At 46.1% G+C, this 22494-nt stretch overlaps 1 protein-coding gene across 23 annotated transcripts in view; it reads left to right on the forward strand.

Annotated features, from left to right (window-relative positions):
• Positions 1 to 22494, forward strand: part of phldb1b (pleckstrin homology-like domain, family B, member 1b) — a 405781-nt gene that overhangs the window by 32697 nt on the left and 350590 nt on the right. Inside the window, exon 1 of one of the 23 annotated variants that reach the window (XM_072486408.1) lies at positions 6501 to 6584. The exons of 21 other annotated variants lie outside the window; for them this stretch is intronic. In XM_072486408.1, the coding sequence (XP_072342509.1) occupies positions 6516 to 6584 (69 nt within the window). In that variant the 5' untranslated portion in view covers positions 6501 to 6515. Of the gene's footprint in view, positions 1 to 6500; positions 6585 to 21595; positions 21767 to 22494 lie in introns of those variants that run through there. One more of the 23 variants, XM_072486414.1, reaches the window with a different exon arrangement.

Raw genomic sequence — 22494 nt, forward strand, 5'->3', positions numbered from 1 at the left:
TCTAATACAGGTCGGGAATATACAGTGAATGGTAGAACCCTCAAGAGTATCGACAGTCAGAGAGATCTAGGTGTACAGGTTCACAGGTCACTGAAAGGGGCAACACAGGAGGAGAAGGTAGTCAAGAAGGCATACGGCATGCTTGCCTTCATTGGCCGGAGCATTGAGTATAAAAATTGGCAAGGCATGTTGCAGCTGTATAGAACCTTAGTTAGGCCACACTTGGAGTATAGTGTTCAATTCTGGTCGCCACACTACCAGAAGGATGTGGAGTCTTTAGAGAGGGTGCAGAAGAGGGTGCATACCAGGATGTTGCCTGGTATGGGGGGCATTAGCTCTGAGGATAGATTGAATAAACTCGGTTTGTTCTCACTGGAACGTCGGAGGTTGAGGGGCAACCTGATAGAGGTCTACAAAATTATGAGGGGCATAGACAGAGTGGATAGTCAGAGGCTTTTCCCCAGGGTAGCGGGGTCAATTACTAGGGGGCATAGGTTTAAGGTGTGAGGGACAAGGTTTAGAGGGGATGTAAGAGGCAAGTTTTTTACCCAGAGAGTAGTGGGTGCCTGGAACTCGCTGCTGGAGGAGGTGGTGGAAGCAGGGACGATAGTGACGTTTAAGGGGCATCATGACAAATACATGAATAAGATGGGAATATAGGGATACGGACCCCGGAAGTGCAGAAGATTTTAGTTTAGATGGGCAGCATGGTCGGCACAGGCTTGGAGGGCCGAAGGGCCTGTTCCTGTGCTGTACTTTTCTTTGTTCTTTGTTGCTCTTTGTTCTTACAAGAATTGCAGCGGTTCAACAATGTAGCCCTCCACCATCTTCTCCAGTGCAAATAGAACATACAGTGCAGAAGGAGGCCATTCGGCCCATCGAGTCTGCACCGACCCACTTAAGCCCTCACTTCCACCCTATCCCCGTAACCCAATAATCCCTCCTCACCTTTTTGGTCACTAACGGCAATTTATCATGGCCAATCCACCTAACCTGCACGTCTTTGGACTGTGGGAGGAAACCGGAGCCCCCGGGGGAAACCCACGCAGACACGGGGAGAACGTGCAGACTCCGCACAGACAGTGACCCAGCAAGGAATCGAACCTGGGACCCTGGCGCTGTGAAGCCACAGTGCTATCCACTTGTGCTACCGTGCTGCCCATAGCCATTACAAGGTAGCCATTACCTTGTGTGAGCCCTGATAACTTCAGGGGGGGGTCTGACAGTTGAGCCCAGTCCTGCCTTAACTCACTTTGACCTGTGTTTCCCACTCAAGGTCAAAAGTCATGAGTCGGATGGGGTCGGATAATAAATGCTGGCCTGGCCAGCGATGCCCATACCCCATGTACTAATAAAACAAACAATGAACTACAGATTATTCGGGTCATTCATTATCACGTTATTGTTTGTGGGATCTTGCAAGTTTTCTTGTTTCCACCAGTTCTCTACAATTCAAATGGTGTTGCAAAACAGTTTAGGAGGCCTTGGGGTGGTGAAAGGTGCTATAGAAATGCAAGTCTTTCTTTTTATCACTTGGATGAAGTGTTCTATTCCCTCAGCACCGGATCTGCCCAAAAATAGCCTCCATTAAGACATTCCTTAACACCTTTCCCATACCTGTCATAGTATGTCCTTATGTGGATCAGCATTTGGTAAAACTCCTGGGAAACATCTTGGAATGTTATACAGCATTAAAGGCACCAGAAAATGGAACATAGAAAATAGGAGCAGGAGCAGGCCGTTCGGCCCTTCGAGCCTGCTACACCATTCATTATGATCATGGCTGATCATCCAACTCAGTAACCTGTTCCCACTTGCCCCCCATATTCTTTAGCCCCAAGGCATATATCAAACTCCCTTCTTTGAAATATACAATGCTTTGGCCTCAACTGCTTTCTGTGGTAGTGAATTCCATAGGCTCACCACTCACTCGGTGAAGACATTTCTCCTCATCTCTGTCCTTAATGGTCTATCCCGGATCCTTCAACTGTGACCCCTGGTGCTGGACTCCCGACATCGGCAACATCTTCCCTGCATCTACCCTGTCGAGTCCTGTTCGAATTTTATATGTTTGTATGGGATTCCCCCTCATTCTTCTGAACTCCAGCGAATACAATCCTAACCGATTCACTCTCCTCATACTTCAGTCCCACCATCCCAGGAGTCAGTCTGGTAAACCTTTGCTGCACTCCCTCTGGAATGAGCACCTCATTCCTCAGACAAGGAGACCAAAATTGCATAACATATTCCAGACATCCATGCTCCTGCACTCGAATCCTCTCGCAATGAAGACCAACATGCCATTTGCCTTCTTTATCGCCTGCTGCACCTGCATGCTTACTTTCAGCGACTGGTGTACAAGGATACCCTGGTCTCATTGCACATTCCCCTTCTAAATCTATAGCCAATTAGATAATAATCTGCCTTCCTGTTTTACCACCAAAGTGGATAACCTCTCATTTCTCCACATTATACTGCATCTGCCATACATTTCCCCACTCACTCAAATTGTCAAACTCATACTGAAGCATCTCTGCATCCTCCTCACAGCTCTCCCTGCCACCCAGCTCTGTTTCATCTGCAAATCTGGAGATATTACATTTTGTTCCCTCATCTAAATCATTAATATATATTGTGAATCGCTGGGGTCCTGGCACTGATCCCTGCAGTACCCCACTGGTCACTACCTGCCACTTCGAAAAAGTCAGTTTATTCCTACTCTTTGGGCACGATCTTCCCAAAAGGAAACAAAGTTCCCGAGAGAGTGGGATTAGCAAGCCTGGCCCGAGCACGTGCATGCAAAAAAAGGCCAGCTTGGCACTCACCCAGGTAGCGGTACCAGGCAGACACTGCCAGGGCAACACCCTGCCCGAAGGGCATGCAGCTGGGGGGGTTCCGATCTCCTTGGAGATCCCACAAGTGCCCTTCAGTCTGGTCCCCGTTTGTCCACAAACACGGACCAGCATCAAATGGCGCTTGCCCGAGGTCCCCGAGGCGAAGGGATTGAATCTCAAAGCCTCAGGTACCGTGGGGATCTGCGCATTAGAGTAAGGCATACTGCCTCACTCTCATATGCAAATTTGCCAAAATGTGATCCCGCCCATTGTGGGTGGGATTCCCCTTACAGCGTCCCACGAGTTTGTGTTGAATCTCACGCGGTGTTGCGAGCCGGGTAGATCCTGGGAGTGGCGTCTCCCGGCTTTCACCGGCCACGCTGCATCGCGGTGAGCTGCTTGTCCGGCATAATGTGGCCAGACAATCGCGCCCTCTGTTTCCTGTCTGCCAACTATCCATCCCAGTGCTATCCCCAATCCCATGCGCTTTAATTTTACACACTAATCACTTATGAGGGACTTTGCTGAAAGTCTTCTGAAAGTCCAGATAAACCACATCCACTGGCTCTCCCTTGTTATCTTTCCTAGTTGCACCCTCAGAGACTCCAGTAGATTTGTGAAGCATGATTTCCCCTTCAGAACTCCAAGGTAACTCTGTCCAATTCTGTCACTGTTTTCCAAGGGACTGTTTAGCTCAGGGCTAAATAGCTGGCTTTGAAAGCAGACCAAGGCAGGCCAGCAGCACGGTTCAATTCCTGTAACAGCCTCCCCGAACAGGCGCCGGGATGTGGCGACGAGGGGCTTTTCACAGTAACTTCATTTGAAGCCTACTTGTGACAATAAGCCATTTTCATTTTCAAGTGCTCTGCTGTTAAATATTTTAGAATCGACTCTAGCATTTTCTGCACTACCAACATAAGGCTGATTGGTCCATAATTCCCTGTTTTCTCTCTACTTCCCTTTTTAATAGTGGGGTTACATCAGCCACCCTCCAATCAGCAGGAACGGTTCCAGAGTCAATAAAATCTTGGCAGATGACCACCAATGCATCCATTATTCCTCAGACCACTTCCTTATGTACTCTGGGATATAGATTATCGGGCTTCAGGGATTTATCGGCCTTCAATCTCATCACTTGCCCAACACCATTTCCCTACTCATACTGATTTCCTTCCTTTCGTCTCTGTCACTAAACCCTGCGTTCCCCAACATTTCTGGAGCATCATTTGGCTCCTCCTTTATGAAGACAGAACCAAAGTATGTATTTAGTTGCTCAGCCATTTCTTTGTTCACCATTATACAACCCCCTGTTTCTCTGGGTGGCACGGTGTCGCAGTTGTTAGCACTGCTGCCTACAGCTCTGAGGACCCGGGTTCGCTTCCGGCTCCGGGTTGCTGTCCGTGTCGAGTTTGCACATTCTGCCCGCGTCTGCGTGGGTCTGACCCCCACAACCCGAAAGCTGTGGTGGTTACGTGGATTGGCCACGCTATATTGCTCCTTAATTGGGGAAAAAAAAAGAATTGGGTACTCTAAATTTAAAAATAAATAAACGCCCCTGTTTCTGACGGTAAGGGACCTACATTTGTCTTCACCAATTACTTTCTCTTTACATACCTATAAAAACTTTGAGTCAGTTTTTATGTTCCCCACAAGCTCACTCTCATACTTTACTTTACTCTCCTTAGTCAATCTCTTGGTCCTCCTTTGCTGAATTTTAAACTGCTCCCAATCCTCACGCCTGTTGTTTTTTTCTGATCAATTTGTATGCCTCTTCCTTAGATTTAATATTATCACTAATTTCCCTTGTAAACCATGGTTTGGCCACCTTTGTATTTTAATTTTGTGCCAGGCAGGAATGAACAATTGTTGCAGTTCCCCCATGCACTCTTTGAATGCATATTGCATATCCACCGCCCATTCCCCAATCCATCATTGCCATGTGAGGGCATAGGTCAGGCTTTCCCTTGTCCTCAGCAACTAGTCTGAGTGAGAGAGGGGAGCGAATAGAAATTACCCAGCTGCCTTTATCTTTTTTTGTATAATTTAGAGTACCCAATTCATTTTTTTTCCAATTAAGGGACAATTTAGCGTGGCCAATCCCCCTAACCTGCACATCTTTGGGTTGTGGGGGCGGAACCCACGCAAACACGGGGAGAATGTGCAAACTCCACAAGGACAGTGACCAGGGGCCGGGATCGAACCTTGGACCTCGGCGCGTGAGGCAGCTGTGTTAACCACTGCAGCTGCCTTTATCAATCTGACCTTAGGGGATTTCAATAATCGCAAATTACACAGTTTAAAAATAATTATAAGCTGCAGATGTTACATCGAGAGATCAAATCAAGAAAAGATCTGTAACTGGGCCAAATGAAGGTAACTTTTGGAATCTGAGGTTTAATTTCTATTCATTCATGTGGGCTTCACTGGCAAGGACAGGGTTCATTGCCCTCCCCTGATTGCCCTTGAGAAGGTGGTGGTGAGCTGCCTTCTTAAACCCGCTGCAGACCGTGTGGTGTAGGTACACCCACTGTGCTGTTTGGGAAAGAGTTTCAGGATTTTGACCCAGCGACAGTGAAGGAACAGTGACATATTTCCAAGTCAAGATGGTGTGTGGGTTGGAGGGGGGCTTCCAGGCATTGGTGCCCCCATGTGTCTGCTGCCCTTGTTCTCTTTGTGTTTGGGTGGTGTTATTACATTGTGTTTTGTTGGGTGGTGCGCAGATGTTCCAACGGGGAATTTAGGTGTTAGTTTGGAGCTGCGATATCTCCAGCTGCTGTTTTCGGATCTTGGATGTGTGTTGGGGGGAATGGGTGGAGTCTGTATCACTCTGGGTTTCTCTGGTGTGCCCTCCGGCTGTTGGATCAGTAAATGCCCTGCCTCCTATGATAATGAGACCGACAGAATATTTCAGCTTTGATTCACCATCCTTCCTGAACTATTGGATTGTGACCAAGTTAGTAATTATGATGTGGCTCCAACATCGCTGCACTAAGTGATCATAAAAAGTCCTTACATTGGCTGTGAAGTTCTTTGGTGCATCCTTAAGCCATGAAAGGCGATATATAAATGTAATTCTTCCTTCTTATAACCAGAGCACGAATTTGATTGATGTCCGGTTGACATGTGTAGAATAATATTTGGGAATGCGAGAGAAGGGCTCAGATACAGGAAACTGGAGCAATTGGGCAAATGTCCAAGAGTTCGCACATCCACATTTGCAAAATTATTGGGATTTGAACGAGGTCCGGATCTGATCATTGGATAAGTGGCTCATGTTGTCATATTACTGAAAACTGCCCTGCGCAGCCGTGTGTGAAGAATGTGGTTAATGAGGTGAGGCAGATTGCAGAGTACAGGCTGAGGGATCTGTAACACTGCCAACCATCCATCATCAGATGGCCATTCCGTGAAACCATTAGTCGCAAATTATTATTTCTTTTGCTGCTGCGCGTGGGCATGGCACAGCAACAGGTGGAGAGTCAATCTGAGCCTGGGAAAGTTCAGCTGCAGTTTTAGCACCGGCTGGGACATCTTAACAGGCTCTTCACTGGCTTGTGACCGAGTGGAAGACTAAATCTCGTTGGACATTCACCCTCGTTCACATGAGTTTGCTGAACTCGAGGTACAAGCCTCGATTGACTATTGTGAAAGTAAGGAAAGAGCAGGAATCCTCTCCTAGTCATGGGGAATAAGTTGTTTCTGTCTTGGAAGATTGGAAAGAATAAAAAGCCAGTTTATGTGCACTTTAAGGTAATTCATCTTTTTTTCTAAATTATTGTTTGTTACTTTTAATCACTGTGATATTTAGCATTTTATTTTCTATTTGTTTTTTATTCTATGAATATCTTCAATTCGTAATAATGAAAAGTAGAAAGTTAAACGTCACAGAAATGCTGGAAGGACACTGATCTGTCGGTGGTTGGAGAATCTTTAATCAGATTCAGTGCAACTCCGAAACATCGAAACCAACCTAAAAAATGCTGGAAATACTCCACAGGTCTGGCAGCCTCTGTGGAGAGGCCCAAACTTCTACTGAGTCGATTGCCAATCCGCTCCTACTTTCTTACCTTTAAATTATTCCGATCCTGTCTCGCCTGACCTTCCGACCCAGGCAAGGCAAAGCTGCATCGGGGAGAAGGAGGCCACGAGCGGCCATAAAACAGGCCCGGCCATGGTGAAAGGTTTCTGACAAGCCAGGGAGGTGGTAGGTGTGTGGGGTAAGTGGGTAGGACTTTGGGCAGGGGGGTTTCGGATGGGCCTTTGAGGTGGGGAGGGGGAGTGGGGGGCAGGTCGGGAATTTCCAGACAGTGGGGTGGGAGTCGGGAGTCGAGTCTGGCGGGGGTGGGGGAGTCCCATGGGCAGGGGAAATAGTCAGGGGGTTGAGAGGATTTCCTTGGGGGGTGGGGGGGGGGAGTCCAGTGAGGGTGGGACTACCTGGTGTGTGTGTGTGTTGGGGGGTGGAGTAGCTGGAGCTGGGCGGTGGGGGTGGCAGAGGTCCCTTCCTAGAGGTTTTGGTGGCGTCCCAACAGGAGGAGGGGTCAGTGCGGGTTTGTAGTTACCCAGAAGTGGTTTAAATTTTGTGAACTTTTTCTGTAACTTTTTCAGAGCCATCTGAAGTTTGCGATTTAAATCACAATTTCAGATGGTTCCCAATGCTGGGCAATTGCTCAAAGGAATTTTACACTGCAAATCTTACCTGGAAACAGCCCGTGGGAGGGCGGGGGGTGTCACCAGGGTATCTTTGAGGTACCCCTCAGTTACACTGCCTTGGAGTTCAGAGGTTTTAGGCCTAAGACCTTATTTCGGAACAGTGACCTGTCTTTTCAATGCGTTGTTGTGAAACGTGACAGTGTTGGCTTTGCACGGAGCTGGGCTTTGTCCCATAAAGAATCGGAAATGATATGGAGCAGGATTTTACACGTGACGTAATATTTCCAAGTTTGCTGCTGACACAACACCAGGTGGGAATGTGAGTTGCAAGGAGGATGCAAAGATGCTTCAGGGGGATTTAGACAGACTGATAGAGTGGACAAGAACATGACTGATGGAATATAATGGAGAAAATTGAAGTTATCCATTTTGATAGGACAAAGAGAAATGCAGAGTATTTCTTAAATAGTGAGAGGTTGAGAAGTGTGGATGTCCAGAGGGACCTGGTTGTCCTTGTCCAGAAGTCTCTGAAAGCTGACTGACAGGTGCAGCAAGCAAATTAGATGGGAAATGGGATGTTGGCTTTTAATGTGAGAATATTTGTGTGCAGGAGTAAAGAAGTTGTTCTGCAATTGTGTAGAGCATTGGCAAGGCTGCACCTGGAGTATTGTGGGGAGTTTTGGTCTCCTTACCTATATACTGGTCATAGAGGGAGGGGGGATTGAAACAAAGGTTCACCGGACTAAGCCCTGGGAAGGAGGGAGTGTCCTATGGGGAGAGATTGAGGAGATTGGGCCTGTATTCTTTAGAGTTTCACGGATGAGAGGTGACCTCATTGAAATGTACATAATTCTTACAGGGTTCAACAGGGTAGATGTGGGAAAGACGTTTCCCCTGGTTGGGGGTGTCTAGAACCAGGAGATACAGAGCAAGATTCAGCCTCCACGTTTGCGAGGGGTGAATGTCGGGAGAACCCCAAATTGGACATCGCACCAGGCGCTGGGTTGATCCGAGCGACCAGACTGGCTATGCCCAGTGAGGCGTGATCCAGATAATGATATTTAAAGGCGCACCTGCAAGGCGTCGATTTGTACTGGTTTCCATAAGCGTGGACTAGAAGTGATGGCAACGTGAGGGGTCTCGGTAGACAATATAGCCCTCTGGGTGGTCAGGGTAGTACTCTGGCACTCCCCCTGGCACCCTGGCAGTGTCATCGGGGCATCCAGGTAGTACAGTCCGGATAATTATCGCAGAATAAGAGCCGGGTCATTTGGGACTGGGATCTGGAGGAATGTCTTCGCTCAGAGGGCGGTGAATGTTTGGAATTCTCTATCCCAGGGGACGGTGGAGGCTCAGTCACTGAGCATGTTCAAGACTGAGATCGATAGATTTCTAGATGTTAATGATATCAAGGGATAGTGCTGGAAAATGGCAGTGAGGTAGATCAGCCACGATCTAGTTGAACGGCAAAACAGATGCAAAGGGCCGAATGGCCTACTCCTGCTCCTATCTCCTCTGTTCCCTTGAGTGTACAAGCAACTCCTTGCTAACTTCTCCTGTGAAGTTTAGAGTGGCAGGAGAACAGGGCTAAACCCACAGATAGTTCAGTACAAAATCCCCATTCCACTTAATGTGACCTGATGTGAGGCTGGTGGCGAGGGAAGCATTACGAATGGTTTTGTCCCGGTATGTGGTGTTAAGAACTGATATGCCGAGCATATTGGTTATGTTACTGAACTAGTAACCCAGGGGGGCTGGACAGATGATCTGGCAACATGAATACAAATCCCACCTGGCAGCTGGGAAATTTAAATTCAATTAATTAAATAAATCTGGAATAGTGACCGTGAAGCTACTGGATTGTTATAAAAAAACATCTGGTTCACTCATGCCTTTAAGGAGGGAAATCTGCCAATTGACTCAGTCTGGTCTACATGTGACTCCAGTCCCATGGCAATGTGTCCTCTGAATTGTCTGAGTAAGACACTCAGCTCAATGTAGGAGGACAGCCCACTATCAACTTCTCAAGGGCAATAAATGCAGATACACTCACACCCTGTGAATCAGTTAATAAAAGGGTTCCCGCTTAACCTCTCGGGCTGGACTTGTGTGCGGGTGAAGAAAAGATATTGAAAGAACGAAAAATTATAAAATGCCATGTGTGATTTTTCAACTTGTGATTCATCCACTTGATGATTTTATTGACAAGTTTAGAAGTGCTGACATATGTACAGTGGTTAGCACTGCTACCTCACATTGCCAGGGAGCCGGGTACAATTCCGACCTCGCGTCACTGTCTGCGCGGAGTCTGCACGTCCTCCCCGTGTGTGCGTGGGTTTCCTCCGGGCGCTCCGGTTTCCTCCCACAGTCCAAAGATGTTGCAGGTTAGGTGGATTGGCCACGCTAAATTGTCCTTCGTGTCCAAAGATTGGGTGGGGTTACTGGGTAGGGTGGGGGATTGGGACCAGGTAGTGTTTTCTTTGAAGCATCGGTGCATATTCGATGGCCTCCTTCTGCACTGTAGGGATCCTCTGAGTGAGGTGTGACCCAGTTCGACAGAGACTCTGGTCATCAGATTAGATTTGCTCGTTGGGTTGTGTCTGTGTTTGATACAAAGTGCCCATCCAAATAGTTACAGGTCCCCAAATAGGATCCTGTGGGATATGGGCAGAAAGTATTTTTTCTTTTTTAAAATTTAGAGTACCCAATTATCTTTTTCTAATTAAGGGCTCCCACAAGTCCCGAAAGACGTGCTTGTTAGGTGAATTGGACATTCTGAATTCTCCCTCTGTGCACCCGTACAGGCGCCGGAGTGTGGCGACTAGGGGCTTTCCACAGTAACTTCATTGCAGTGTTAATGTAAGCCTACTTGTGACAGTAATAAAGATTATTATTATTAATTTAGCGTGGCCAATCCACCTACCCTGCACATCTTTGGGTTGTGAGGGTGAGACCCACGCAGACACGGGGAGAATGTGCAAACTCCACACGGACAGTGACCCAGAGCCGGGATCAAACCCGGGTCCTCGGCGCTGTGAGGCAGCAGTGCTAAGCACTGCACCACCTAGCCGCCCCATGGGCAGAAAGTCTTAATTACTTTTATTTCCTCCCCTCCCCTCCTGACAGCAATGGGAAGCATCGAATACTTTTTTTTGTTTAAAAAAAAATAAATTTAGAGTATCCACTTCTTATTTTCCACTTAAGGGGCAATTTAGCGTGGTCAATCCACCTATCCTGCACACCTTTGGGCTGTGGGGGTGAGACCCACACAGACGGGGAGAGAATGTGCAAATTCCACACGGACAGTGACCCAGAGCCGGGATCGAACCTGGGACCTCGGCGCCGTGTGGCAGCAATGCTAACCACTGTGCCACCGTGCTGCCCCTTCCTGAACCACGGTCGCTGTTTCATTGTCACTCGGTAACTTGTGTGTTTTCCACAGCAGTTATTTGGGTAACGGACTGGTGGGCACTTCTTACATCTCATTTACTGTCTTCTAGGATTCTCATTCCAACTCTGTCTCCCTTTATCTCTCTCGCTTATCTCTCGCAGTTTCTCATTCACATACTCTCTCTTTCAGCCAATAGGTTGAAGTACATATCCATTTATTTTTTATGTGTCCCCCCCCTCTCTCATTCCATCTGTTTATCTTCCTTCTCTCCCTCTCTCTCTCTCACTCCATCTGTATATCTGCTTTTCTCTCTCTCTCTTTTCATCTTTCTCTCTCTTTCTCTTACTTTGTCTGTTTATCCGTTTCTCTCATTCTCTCTCTCTGGCTCCATCTGTTTATGCTTCTTTCTCTCTCTCTCACTCCATGCGTTTATCTGTTTTTCTCTCTTCTCTCTTCAGTTTCTCATTCGCTTGCTTCCCCTCTCTCCTCAGAGAATCAAGAGTAGAAAAAAAAGAGTTCTGCATTCGACCTATTGTCAGCTTCATTCACATTCAGCAGTAAATCTACCAAGAAATATTAAATGTCATTTAATAGCACGGAAATCCAAAAGGTTTAGCATTGGGCTCAGGTCAGACGGGCGCTCCTGCGATCAGGATGTCTGATATCCTGTGGCTGAGGATTGAGTTTATTCGCACCCTCTGATGTTACTTTGCGATAAAAGTGGTTGTCCTTTACAGCTGACAGTGCCAGCCAGGCAGGAAGCGTGTGGAGAATATCTCTTCAATCGGGGGCTAAATTTAGCCAGGACTACTTCACACCCACAGGAAGTTGGGGAAGGTTTGTCATGTAACTAACTACAACTTCATATTACAGACACTTTATCCTCTGACCACAATGGAAACTATTTATTAGAAACCCAGTCAATTGACGATACATTGGGTTTGGCGGAGGACTGTTCCAAATCAGCTGATGGCCAGAAAGAATGATCAACGGGTTAGGTCAAGAGTAGTCGTAAAGGAATCAAAAGGATTGCTCTAACCAATTAGAGAGATGTGGAGATGCCGGCGTTGGACTGGGGTGGGCACAGTAAGAAGTCTTACAACAACCAGGTTAAAGTCCAACAGGTTTGTTTCAAACACTAGCTTTCGGAGCACTGCTCCTTCCTCAGGTGAATGAAGAGGTATGTTCCAGAAACACATATATAGACAAATTCAAAGACGCCAAGCAATTAGAGAGAGAAAGACAGCCAAGAACGAATATTGGAAACAAAGGCCCAGCAACGTGTTGACCTGGCAACAGGAGAAATTGGGGGCAAAAACGGAAGAGGAAGAAGGAAAATTGGATGTGTGAAATAACGAATCTCTGAAGAATATCAGGGAAGCAAGGTGGTGTCACACGCCTCACTAAGGTGGTAACAAACAAATGTAACGACCAGAGAGAGAGAAGAATTGAAGCAATAGGCAACAGCTCTCCTCCATTATCGCACCGGCTACCACTGTTTTGTTCCACTTTCACCTCTCTCATCGTATCCTGAGCCTGTCCTATCTTCCTTTCCCAAGCGTGAGCCCAAGTTTCCAACTTCCATTTCCTCCACCCTCTTCTTTCTCATCTACTTGTTGTCCCTTCGTCCACAAAAACACACAGGGAGCAGCTTCCACATTTTATCCTGACGTTGCCTAGTTCCGCCCACCCACTAGCACATCTCCGTACTCTCCCATTCTCTCTGTGATTGGCCCATCCAACATCCAGTCTTGGGAATGTTATCCCATGCCAATTCCGTGCTGATGCTAGCCACCAATTGCCCAGCTAATGATGATAAAAGTCAGGTTAATGGGGTGTGTTCAATGACTCAATGAGGAATTCAGTACTTGTTTTTGTGTTCAAGCTGTAGAGATCAGGCCAATTACTTGTAATTATTGACATTTTTTTCACAATTGCAAGGTGACTTGTAGTCTGAATGCCCAGTATTTCATAGCATCTACAGTGCAGAAGGAGGCCATTCGGCCCATCGGGTTTGTGCTGGCCCTTGGAAAGAGCACCCTACTTGAGCCCATGCTTCCACCCTAGCCCTGTAACCTAGTAACCCCACCCAACCTTTTGTAGACACTAAGGAGCAATTGATCACGGCCAATCCACCTAACCTGCACATCTTTGGACTGTGGCAGGAAACCGGAGTACCCGGAGGAAACCCACGCAGACACGGGGAGAACGTGCAGACTCCGCACAGAGGCCAGAATTGAACCTGAGTCCCTGGAGCTGTGAGGTGGCAGTGCTAACCACTGTGCCACCGTGCCGCCCCTTTCTGTCACCACAGACATTGAATTATGGCGGGCTGTTTGACTGATGGAGGAATCGCAGTTTGGGCTTTTCCTGTGAGGGCTCTGTAGGTGTTGCCCGTCCTGGACTGATAACACTTCCACTTCAAAATCAAAGATTCTGGGTGCAGTCAGGGAGCCTGAGCAGGTAAGCCATCCAGTGCAGTACTGAGGGTGTGCTGCACAGTCTGAGGTGCCACCTTCCACATAAGACATTAAACCGAGGCCCATCTGCTCCCACAGAAGTTTGTAAAAGATCCATTGGCACTATTTAGATAAAAGCAGATGAGTTCTCCCCAGATTCCCGCTCAACCTTTATCCCTCAACCACCAACATTAAAACAGATTATCCAGTCCATTATCATAGTGTTGTTTGTGGGAGCTTGCTGTGTAAAAACTGGCCTCTGTGTTTCCCTCTTTACATCACTGGCTGCACCTCGACAATAGTTCATTGGCTGAGACGCACCTTGAAAGGAAATTTTGTATCTCCCCTGATCTTTCTTTGCCAGGTTAGAGCCAGGTTAGTGCCAGGTTAGTGCCAGGTTAGAGCCAGGTTAGTGCCAGGTTAGTGCCAGGTTAGTGCCAGGTTAGTGCCAGGTTAGTGCGATCAGCTGTAACAGTGCGCCGGATCTGTTCACTAGTTCACTTCGAGACAATTTGATGCCCACCGCATATTATTTTCTCCCACAATATCCAACAAGTACCAAACCCCAGTACTTAGCCACTCTAAAGACCTTTTGACGTCAAAATTGTTCATGATCCATGATTAATAGCAGGAATTACTGCTGGAATGTTAATGAGCAGGTGCTCACATGTTGAGTGGCTCTGACTGCTTGAAATTATCTTGACCATGTATCATTTAACTTGCAGCTAGAACAAGGCCCTTAGATCCTGGCTCTTTTCCACATCAAACTGGCAAAGTTCTGGAGAAACCAATTTCCTGCCCTCTCTTGGGGATCAAATTTACATCCTATTTCTTCAAGATATAACCTACAGAAATCTCCCAGTTTTGGCACACTCACACTGCTGGGCAGTTCATCCCCCAGCAATATATCGCTAAGTTTTTTGCCAGATAAATAGTAGAAAAGATTAAGCAGCAGAGGAATGGGGTTAAGATTATGGATCCGCCATGAACTCAATGAATGATGGAAAAGGTTCAAAGGGCTGAATGGCCTCCATCTGGTCATGAGAATGGGGAGAGGCCATTCAGCCCCTCAAACCTGCTCCACCACTCAGTGGGAGAGGCCATTCAATGGAGATCATGGCTGATCTGTGACCTGTATGACTCTATACCTTCCTCTAGCCAGGGTCCGGGGTTCAATTCACGGCTTGAATCAGCTCTGTGCGGAGTCGGCACCTTCGCCCCGTGTCTGCGTGGGTTTCCTCCGGGTGCTCCGGTTTCCTCCCACAAGTCCCGAAAGACGTGCTTGTTAGGTGAATTGGACATTCTGAATTCTCCCTTAGTGTACCCAAACAGGCGCCGGAATGTGGCGACTAGGGGCTTTTCACAGTAACTTCATTGCAGTGGTAATGTAAGCCTACTTGTGACAATATCAATTATTATTATTATTATGCCTTCGATAGCAACAATCTATCAATCGCTGTGTTAAAATTAACAATTGATCCAACATTAATTGCTATTTGTGGAAGAGTGTCCCAAACTTCTACCACCCTCTGTGTGTGCAAATGTTTCCGCATTTCACTCTGAAAGCTCTGGCTCTATGTTTGAGACTCTGCTTGCTGGCCCTCGACTTCCTAAGCCAATGCAAATCTTTTCTCTCTGTTTACCCTGTCTGTTTCCCTTGATTCCTTGAAAACCTTGACCCAGTTACCTCAAAGCCGTCTAAATTCCAGTCAGTACAAGCTTAGTTTATGTAGCATCGCCTCGTAATTCAACTATTGGAATTCACGGGTATTAATCTGGTAAAACTACGGGGCACTCCCTCTGAAGCCAATATAACCTTCCTGACCCGCAGACAGGAGTCAAGATAAAGGTGGCCTGGTCAAGGCCCGGCCTCTGCTCAACCAACCCCACAAGCTAGGGATTCTGGGAGTCATTGAATGTGGCCTGCCTGGGCTAAAGAGGGCGAAGGGAAACAAGTGAACACAGCTGGATGGCATGGGACTCAGGGGAGGTCTGAACCAAGCTCCATTGTGCTGCCCAACCTCTCCCATGTTGACTGGCTGGCCAGCTGTGAAGGCAACTTTGGGAACCCAGCCCACTTGGATCAGATGCTGAGCGACTAAAGGGGCCATTGAGATCTTGCCTGGCATGGATCAATATCCCCTGGGGAGTGACTGGTGCTCGGAGGACAGAGTAATTTAAAACTGCCATCAGTTGAAGAAGGAGATTTAATCAATGTGCTAAAAACACAGAGGGGTTTTGATAGGGGGGAAAGTGGGAGGGGACAAATTAGCCAATAAATCAGAGGCGTTCTGAGCATGAAGTGTTTTCGCAGTGATCTGGAATAACTCACTGGCTGAAATGAAACAAATCCAATAATAATTTTCAACAGGCACTTCAGTAAATTGTTGAAAGGATGACTTTACTGGGCTATGGGGAAAGTGCAAACCGATTGGACAGCTTTCTCAAAGGGCTGGCACAAACATGATGGGCTGAATGGCCTCTATCCACGCTGTAACGTTTTAATGATTCCACCAATCTTTGTCGAGTACTTTAATATATTCTGAAAGGTGATGAGGCCCCCCCGCCCCCTCCCATGCATTGCTACTGCCTGGGAACTTTCCCAGAGTTGGGTCTGATTTTGGAAGTCTTCAGTGCAGCTCTTACATAAGAACATAAGAACTAGGAGCAGGAGAAGGCCATCTGGCCCCTCGAGCCTGCTCCGCCATTCAATGAGATCATGGCTGATCTTTTGTGGACTCAGCTCCACTTTCCGGCCCGAACACCATAACCCTTAATCCCTTTATTCTTCAAAAAACTATCTATCTTTATCTTAAAAACATTTAATGAAGGAGCCTCTACTGCTTCACTGGGCAAGGAATTCCATAGATTCACAACCCTTTGGGTGAAGAAGTTCCTCCTAAACTCAGTCCTAAATCTGCTTCCCCTTATTTTGAGGCTATGCCCCCTAGTTCTGCTTTCACCCACCAGTGGAAACAACCTGCCCGCATCTATCCTATCTATTCCCTTCATAATCTTATATGTTTATATAAGATCCCCCCTCATCCTTCTAAATTCCAACGAGTACAGTTCCAGTCTACTCAACCTCTCCTCGTAATCCAACCCCTTCAGCTCTGGGAATAACCTAGTGAATCTCCTCTGCACACCCTCCAGTGCCAGTACGTCCTTTCTCAAGTAAGGAGACCAAAACTGAACACAATACTCCAGGTGTGGCCTCACTAACACCTTATACAATTGCAGCATAACCTCCCTAGCCTTAAACTCCATCCCTCTAGCAATGAAGGACAAAATTCCATTTGCCTTCTTAATCACCTGTTGCACCTGTAACCCAACTTTTTGCGACTCATGCACTAGCACACCCAGGTCTCTCTGCACAGCAGCATGTTTTAATATTTTATCATTTAAATAATAATCCCTTTTGCTGTTATTCCTACCAAAATGGATAATCTCACATTTGTCAACATTGTATTCCATCTGCCAGACCCTAGCCCATTCACTTAGCCTATCCAAATCCCTTTGCAGACTTCCAGTATCCTCTACACTTTTTGCTTTACCACTTATCTTAGTGTTGTCTGCAAACTTGGACACATTGCCCTTGGTCCCCAACTCCAAATCTATGTAAATTGTGAACAGTTGTGGGCCCAACACTGATCCCTGAGGGACACCACTAGCTACTGATTGCCAACCAGAGAAACACCCATTAATCCCCACTCTTTGCTTTCTATTAATTAACCAATCCTCTATCCATGCTACTACTTTCCCCTTAATGCCATGCATCTTTATCTTATGCAGTAACCTTTTGTGTGGCACCTTGTCAAAGGCTTTCTGGAAATCCAGGTATACCACATCCATTGGCTCCCCGTTATCTACCGCACTGTCAATGTCCTCAAAAAGTTCCACTAAATTAGTTAGGCACGACCTGCCCTTTATGAACCCATGCTGCGTCTGCCCAATGGGACAATTTCCATCCAGATGCCTCGCTATTTCTTCCTTGATGATAGATTCCAGCATCTTCCCTACTACCGAAGTTAAGCTCACTGGCCTATAATTGCCCGCTTTCTGCCTACCTCCTTTTTTAAACAGTGGTGTCACGTTTGCCAATTTCCAATCCACCAGGACCACCCCAGAGTCTAGTGAATTTTGGTAAATTATCACTAATGCATTTGCAATTTCCCTAGCCATCTCTTTTAGCACTCTGGGATACATTCCATCAGGTCCAGGAGACTTGTCTACCTTCAGCTCCATTAGCTTGCCCATCACTACCTCCTTAGTGATAACAATCCTCTCAAGGTCCTCACCTGTCATAGCCTCATTTCCATCAGTCACTGGCATGTTATTTGTGTCTTCCACTGTGAAGACCGACCCAAAAAACCTGTTCAGTTCCTCAGCCATTTCCTCATCTCCCATTATTAAATCTCCCTTCTCATCCTCTAAAGGACCAATATTTACCCTAGCCACTCTTTTTTGTTTTATATATTTGTAGAAACTTTTACTATCTGTTTTTATATTCTGAGCAAGTTTACTCTCATAATCTATCTTACTCTTCTTTATAGCTTTTTTAGTAGCTTTCTGTTGCCCCCTAAAGATTTCCCAGTCCTCTAGTCTCCCACTGATATTTGCTACTTTGTATGTTTTTTCCTTCAATTTGACACTCTCCCTTATTTCCTTAGATATCCACGGTCGATTTTCCCTCTTTTTACCGTCCTTCCTTTTTGTTGGTATAAACCTTTGCTGAGCACTGTGAAAAATCACTTGGAAGGTTCTCCACTGTTCCTCAACTGTTTCACCATAAAATCTTTGCTCCCAGTCTGCCTTAACTAGTTCTTCTCTCATCCCATTGTAATCTCCTTTGTTTAAGCACAAAACACTAGTGCTTGATTTTACCGTCTCACCCTCCATCTGTATTTTAAATTCCACCATATTGTGATCGCTCCTTCCGAGAGGATCCCTAACTATGAGATCCTGAATCAATCTTGTCTCATTACACAGGACCAGATCTAGGACCGCTTGTTCCCTCGTAGGCTCCATTACATACTGTTCTAGGAAACTATCGCGGATACATTCTATAAACTTCTCCTCAAGGCTGCCTTGACCGACCTGGTTAAACCAATCGACATGTAGATTAAAATCCCCCATGATAACTGCTGTACCATTTCTACATGCATCAGTTGTTTCTTTGTTTATTGTCTGCCCCACCATAATGTTACTATTTGGTGGCCTATGGACTACTCCTATCAGTGACTTTTTCGCCTTACTATTCCTGATTTCCACCCAAATGGATTCAACCTTATCCTCCATAGCACCGATGTCATCCCTTACTGTTGCCCGGATGTCATCCTTAATTAACAGAGCTACACCACCTCCCTTACCATCCACTCTGTCCTTCCGAATAGTTTGATACCCTCGGATATTTAACTCCCAGTCGTGACCATCCTTTAACCATGTTTCAGTAATGGCCACTAAATCATAGTCGATGATTTGCGCCATCAACTCATTTACCTTGTTCCGAATACTACGAGCATTCAGGTAAAGTACACTTATGTTGGCTTTTTTACCTCTGTTCTGAATCTTAACACCTCGATCAGTAACCTCTCCTAAGTTATATTTCCTCTTAACCTTTCTCCTAATTTTCCTTGTCGTTGAACCCATTCTGTGTTACCCAGTAAGGGAGCCTCTATGTCAGTGATGGGCAGCCCAGGCTGGTAAGTGGGCCGCAGGAGTGTCCCTCCTTCATCTCAATGGGCCCCCAGATTGAAATCGGGCTTGTTCACTGACCATGACCCCCATGAATAAGATTAAATACATTTAATACACCCCAAATATTTCATAATGAGTTATAGAAAATGCTTAATCATTTATAAATGAATAGAACGGTCATCAAATTTAAAGGATAAAAACAAAATAAATATTTCTCTTTTGGACACAGGGAGAGCGCATGGCTCTCACAGTCAATGAACAATCCGCACTCTCCTCACTTCACTCACCCTCGCTTTACGTGCGAATCACCTCAGTCAAACCAATAGGGACAAAACCGACGTGGATGGAAATCAGCAGAATGTGGCGTCTCTGCGCCTGAGCAAAGGTCAACAAAATGTTTCATGGGCTGCACTCTGAACCCAGATAGGCCACAGGTTGCCTACAGCTGATGTATGTAAAGGCAAACTTCAGATATTTCCTGTGTGTATGTTTGCATGTGTGCACGTCAGCATTGGTGTCTGTATGTGCGTGTGTACATATGTGAGTGTCGGTGTGTGAGCTGGTCGGTGCACTTTTTAAACATTTTTAATTTTATAATTAAAGGACAATTTAGCGTGGCCAATCCGCCTCCCATGCAAATCTTTTGCGTTGTGGGGGTGAGATCCACGCAGACACGGGGAGAATGTGTACATGAAATGAAAATGGCTTATTGTCACGAGTAGGCTTCAAATGAAGTTACTGTGAAAAGCCCCTAGTCGCCACATTCCAGCACCTGTTCGGGGAGGCTGTTACGGGAATTGAACTGTGCTGCTGGCCTGCCTTGGTCTGCTTTCAAAGCCAGCGATTTAGCCCTGTGCTAAACAGCCCCTTGTGTATGTATGAGTGTGTGCATGCGTGTGTTTGTGTTGTAGCCACCTGGGTTGGCCAATTCCCGACGTAAAATGGAGAACGGCAAAGGCTGAAGGGAAATTCAGCCAACACAAGCAGAAACCAGCAAGTGCAAGTTACTGTGTATTAAAATCTGCAAAAGCCCAGACAGCATCGATACCAGCAACCATCGGCATAATAATGTAGCAGCCATCTACATACTAATGAGCGATCCCCGGGAACAATCGAAACATTTAAGGTAAACAAGGCCAAGCTAGACTCCTCGGCGCCAGCAGGAGCCAACACAAAAGAGGTTAACGGACACTTAAAGACCACCCAACGATCAGGGAACCACTCCAGTATTGGAGAAATCGAACCAAGCAATTGGAACGAAGTCCAATCACTTGAAACCAGTTACAGGTTTGCCCCGAAAGGCGGAAAGCCCCTGGGGACTATAAAGTAAAGCCCCCAAGTTCAAATCGTCCCTCTTGACAGGGTCACTCAGCAATGCGAACCAACCCTTGAGAGTGACCTGTCCAGCTGCATCCAAAGAACATAAGTCTCAAGTCAACCCTTGCTATGAGATAGGCGCTCCTAGCTACCAGTCCATACCAGCTTTGAATCCCGCAGACTCAGGACCTGAACGAAAGGCTATTTGTTCCCCTGACCTGGTGGGCCAGTTCCAAGCTAAGTATTGGCCTGTTAGCGATAGAAATAGCTTAGAAAGTAGAGTTTATGCATGAGTAGCGATTTACTGTGTACAATAAATGTGCTTTGATTTGAATCTTACTAATTGGTGTGTTGAGTTATTGATCATTACTCGAACTTGAACCTCGTGGCGGTATCATAAAGATACCTGGCGACTCTAGAGCAAAGGTTATAAAACAGAGCCAATTGAACCAACCAAAGGTTAGCAACAGTGTACATGTGTGTGTAATGATGTTATAAAAATCGTGACTTCAACAAGGTTTGTTTTAGTATTTGTAATATAAAAGATAGTAAAATTATTTTTTCATATTCACTTTATAAAACAACCTGCCCAGTTTGTGCCCCACACCACTTACAGCCCTGTTCTCATACACTGTCACTGCCTGTGCCTGATACGCTGCCGATTTTCCGAGTTAGATGAAAGCGGGGACTCAATTGGAATTTAAGAAATTGATCTGCAAACTGAAAATATTGCAGGGGATTATAACATTGTACAACTCTGATTTTTTTTGACGGAAAACCTTTGAGAAACGCGGCTTTAAAAAAATATTTTAAAAGTTGTGGAATGAGGTTAATCTGTAACTTTCCTGTTAGCTTGAAACTGCTTGGGTGTCGTGTTAAAATTAGCTTGGGAATAAAAGGCAAACGGGAATGTGTCAGGCCTCTTTGCAGTCAGGTTGGGAGTGAGGCTGTGTGGGGGTTTTCATGGGCGCTGTTGACATTTAATGCTTACATTTCTTCATTCTGGCATTTCAAACTGAAGGCCTTTCTCCCATCAATGAACAAGTGTCCTGTTTGCAAACCCTTTCCACAGGAATAAAGGCAGCCTTGTTGTTTGACAGGGGTGGGGAGCAGGGTCACACTGCCTTAGGCAGGGCTAGTTCGACAGACAACCCTCAGTCTGAAGCTCCCATCACTGCCAATTCCTCTCTCTCTCGCTTTCACTGTTCCTTGTACCCTCACGCTTGCGCTCTCTAACCTTGTCCTGATTTTCGTGGAGGCTACCAGGAGTTTGGTCGCACTATAAGGAGCTGCAGAAAAGGTTAACTTTGGCTCGGACTTTTGCAAAGGTTTGATCAATGAATATATGCGAATAATACCCATGGATCTCTTAACGTCGGAGGAATAACTGACCAAGGAGCATCAGAAGAGGGTGAAAGGTACATTTTTCCTCTACTATCTGAATTATCAGGATATTCATTGGTCAACTATTTATTCATCAAACATTTCTAATCGCCTGTAACAGAATTGTTTCTGAGGAATGTCGCGCCTCTTTGAATCATTATGGAGGTAATTTGGTCGATTAAGGCTGCATATCAAATCCCATTTTCCTGCCTCCTTCCCATTTTCTTTTCTGTTTCTAAAGCTTAAGTATCTATCCGGCCTTTTAAAAAAGTAATAAATATTACAGTCTGTCTCTCTGTTCAGACCTGTAGTAAAGCATTAGTTACACTGTGTGTGAGTGAGTATGGGTGTGAGGAATTGTGGTCTCTGTGTGAGTGAGTATGTACCTGAGAGAGAGAATGTGTGAGAGGGAACAGGAGACAAAGTATGTGCAGGAAAGCCGGTTGAGGTAGTTGTGTAAGTGTGTGTGTATGTGTGGAGGGTAAGAGTATGTTAGAGTGTGTGTGTTTGAGTAAGTGTGTGTGAGTGTGTAACTGTGTTAGAGTAAATGCGTGTTTGAGTAAGGGTGTGTAACTGTTTTAGAGTGTGTTTAAGTAAGCGTGTGTGTGTGTAACTGTGTTAGAGTAAGTGCGTGTTTAAGTAAGGAGGTGTGTGTGTGTAACTGTGTTAGAGTAAGAATATTTGAGTTAGTGTCTATGGTGAGAGTGTGGGGAGGGAGGGGGTGTGGGAGGTAGGAGCACGGCTTGATGGTTAATGTGCAAGT

Source organism: Scyliorhinus torazame, chromosome 21 (genome assembly GCF_047496885.1).
Source record: "Scyliorhinus torazame isolate Kashiwa2021f chromosome 21, sScyTor2.1, whole genome shotgun sequence".
Taxonomy (NCBI): Eukaryota; Metazoa; Chordata; class Chondrichthyes; order Carcharhiniformes; family Scyliorhinidae; genus Scyliorhinus; species Scyliorhinus torazame.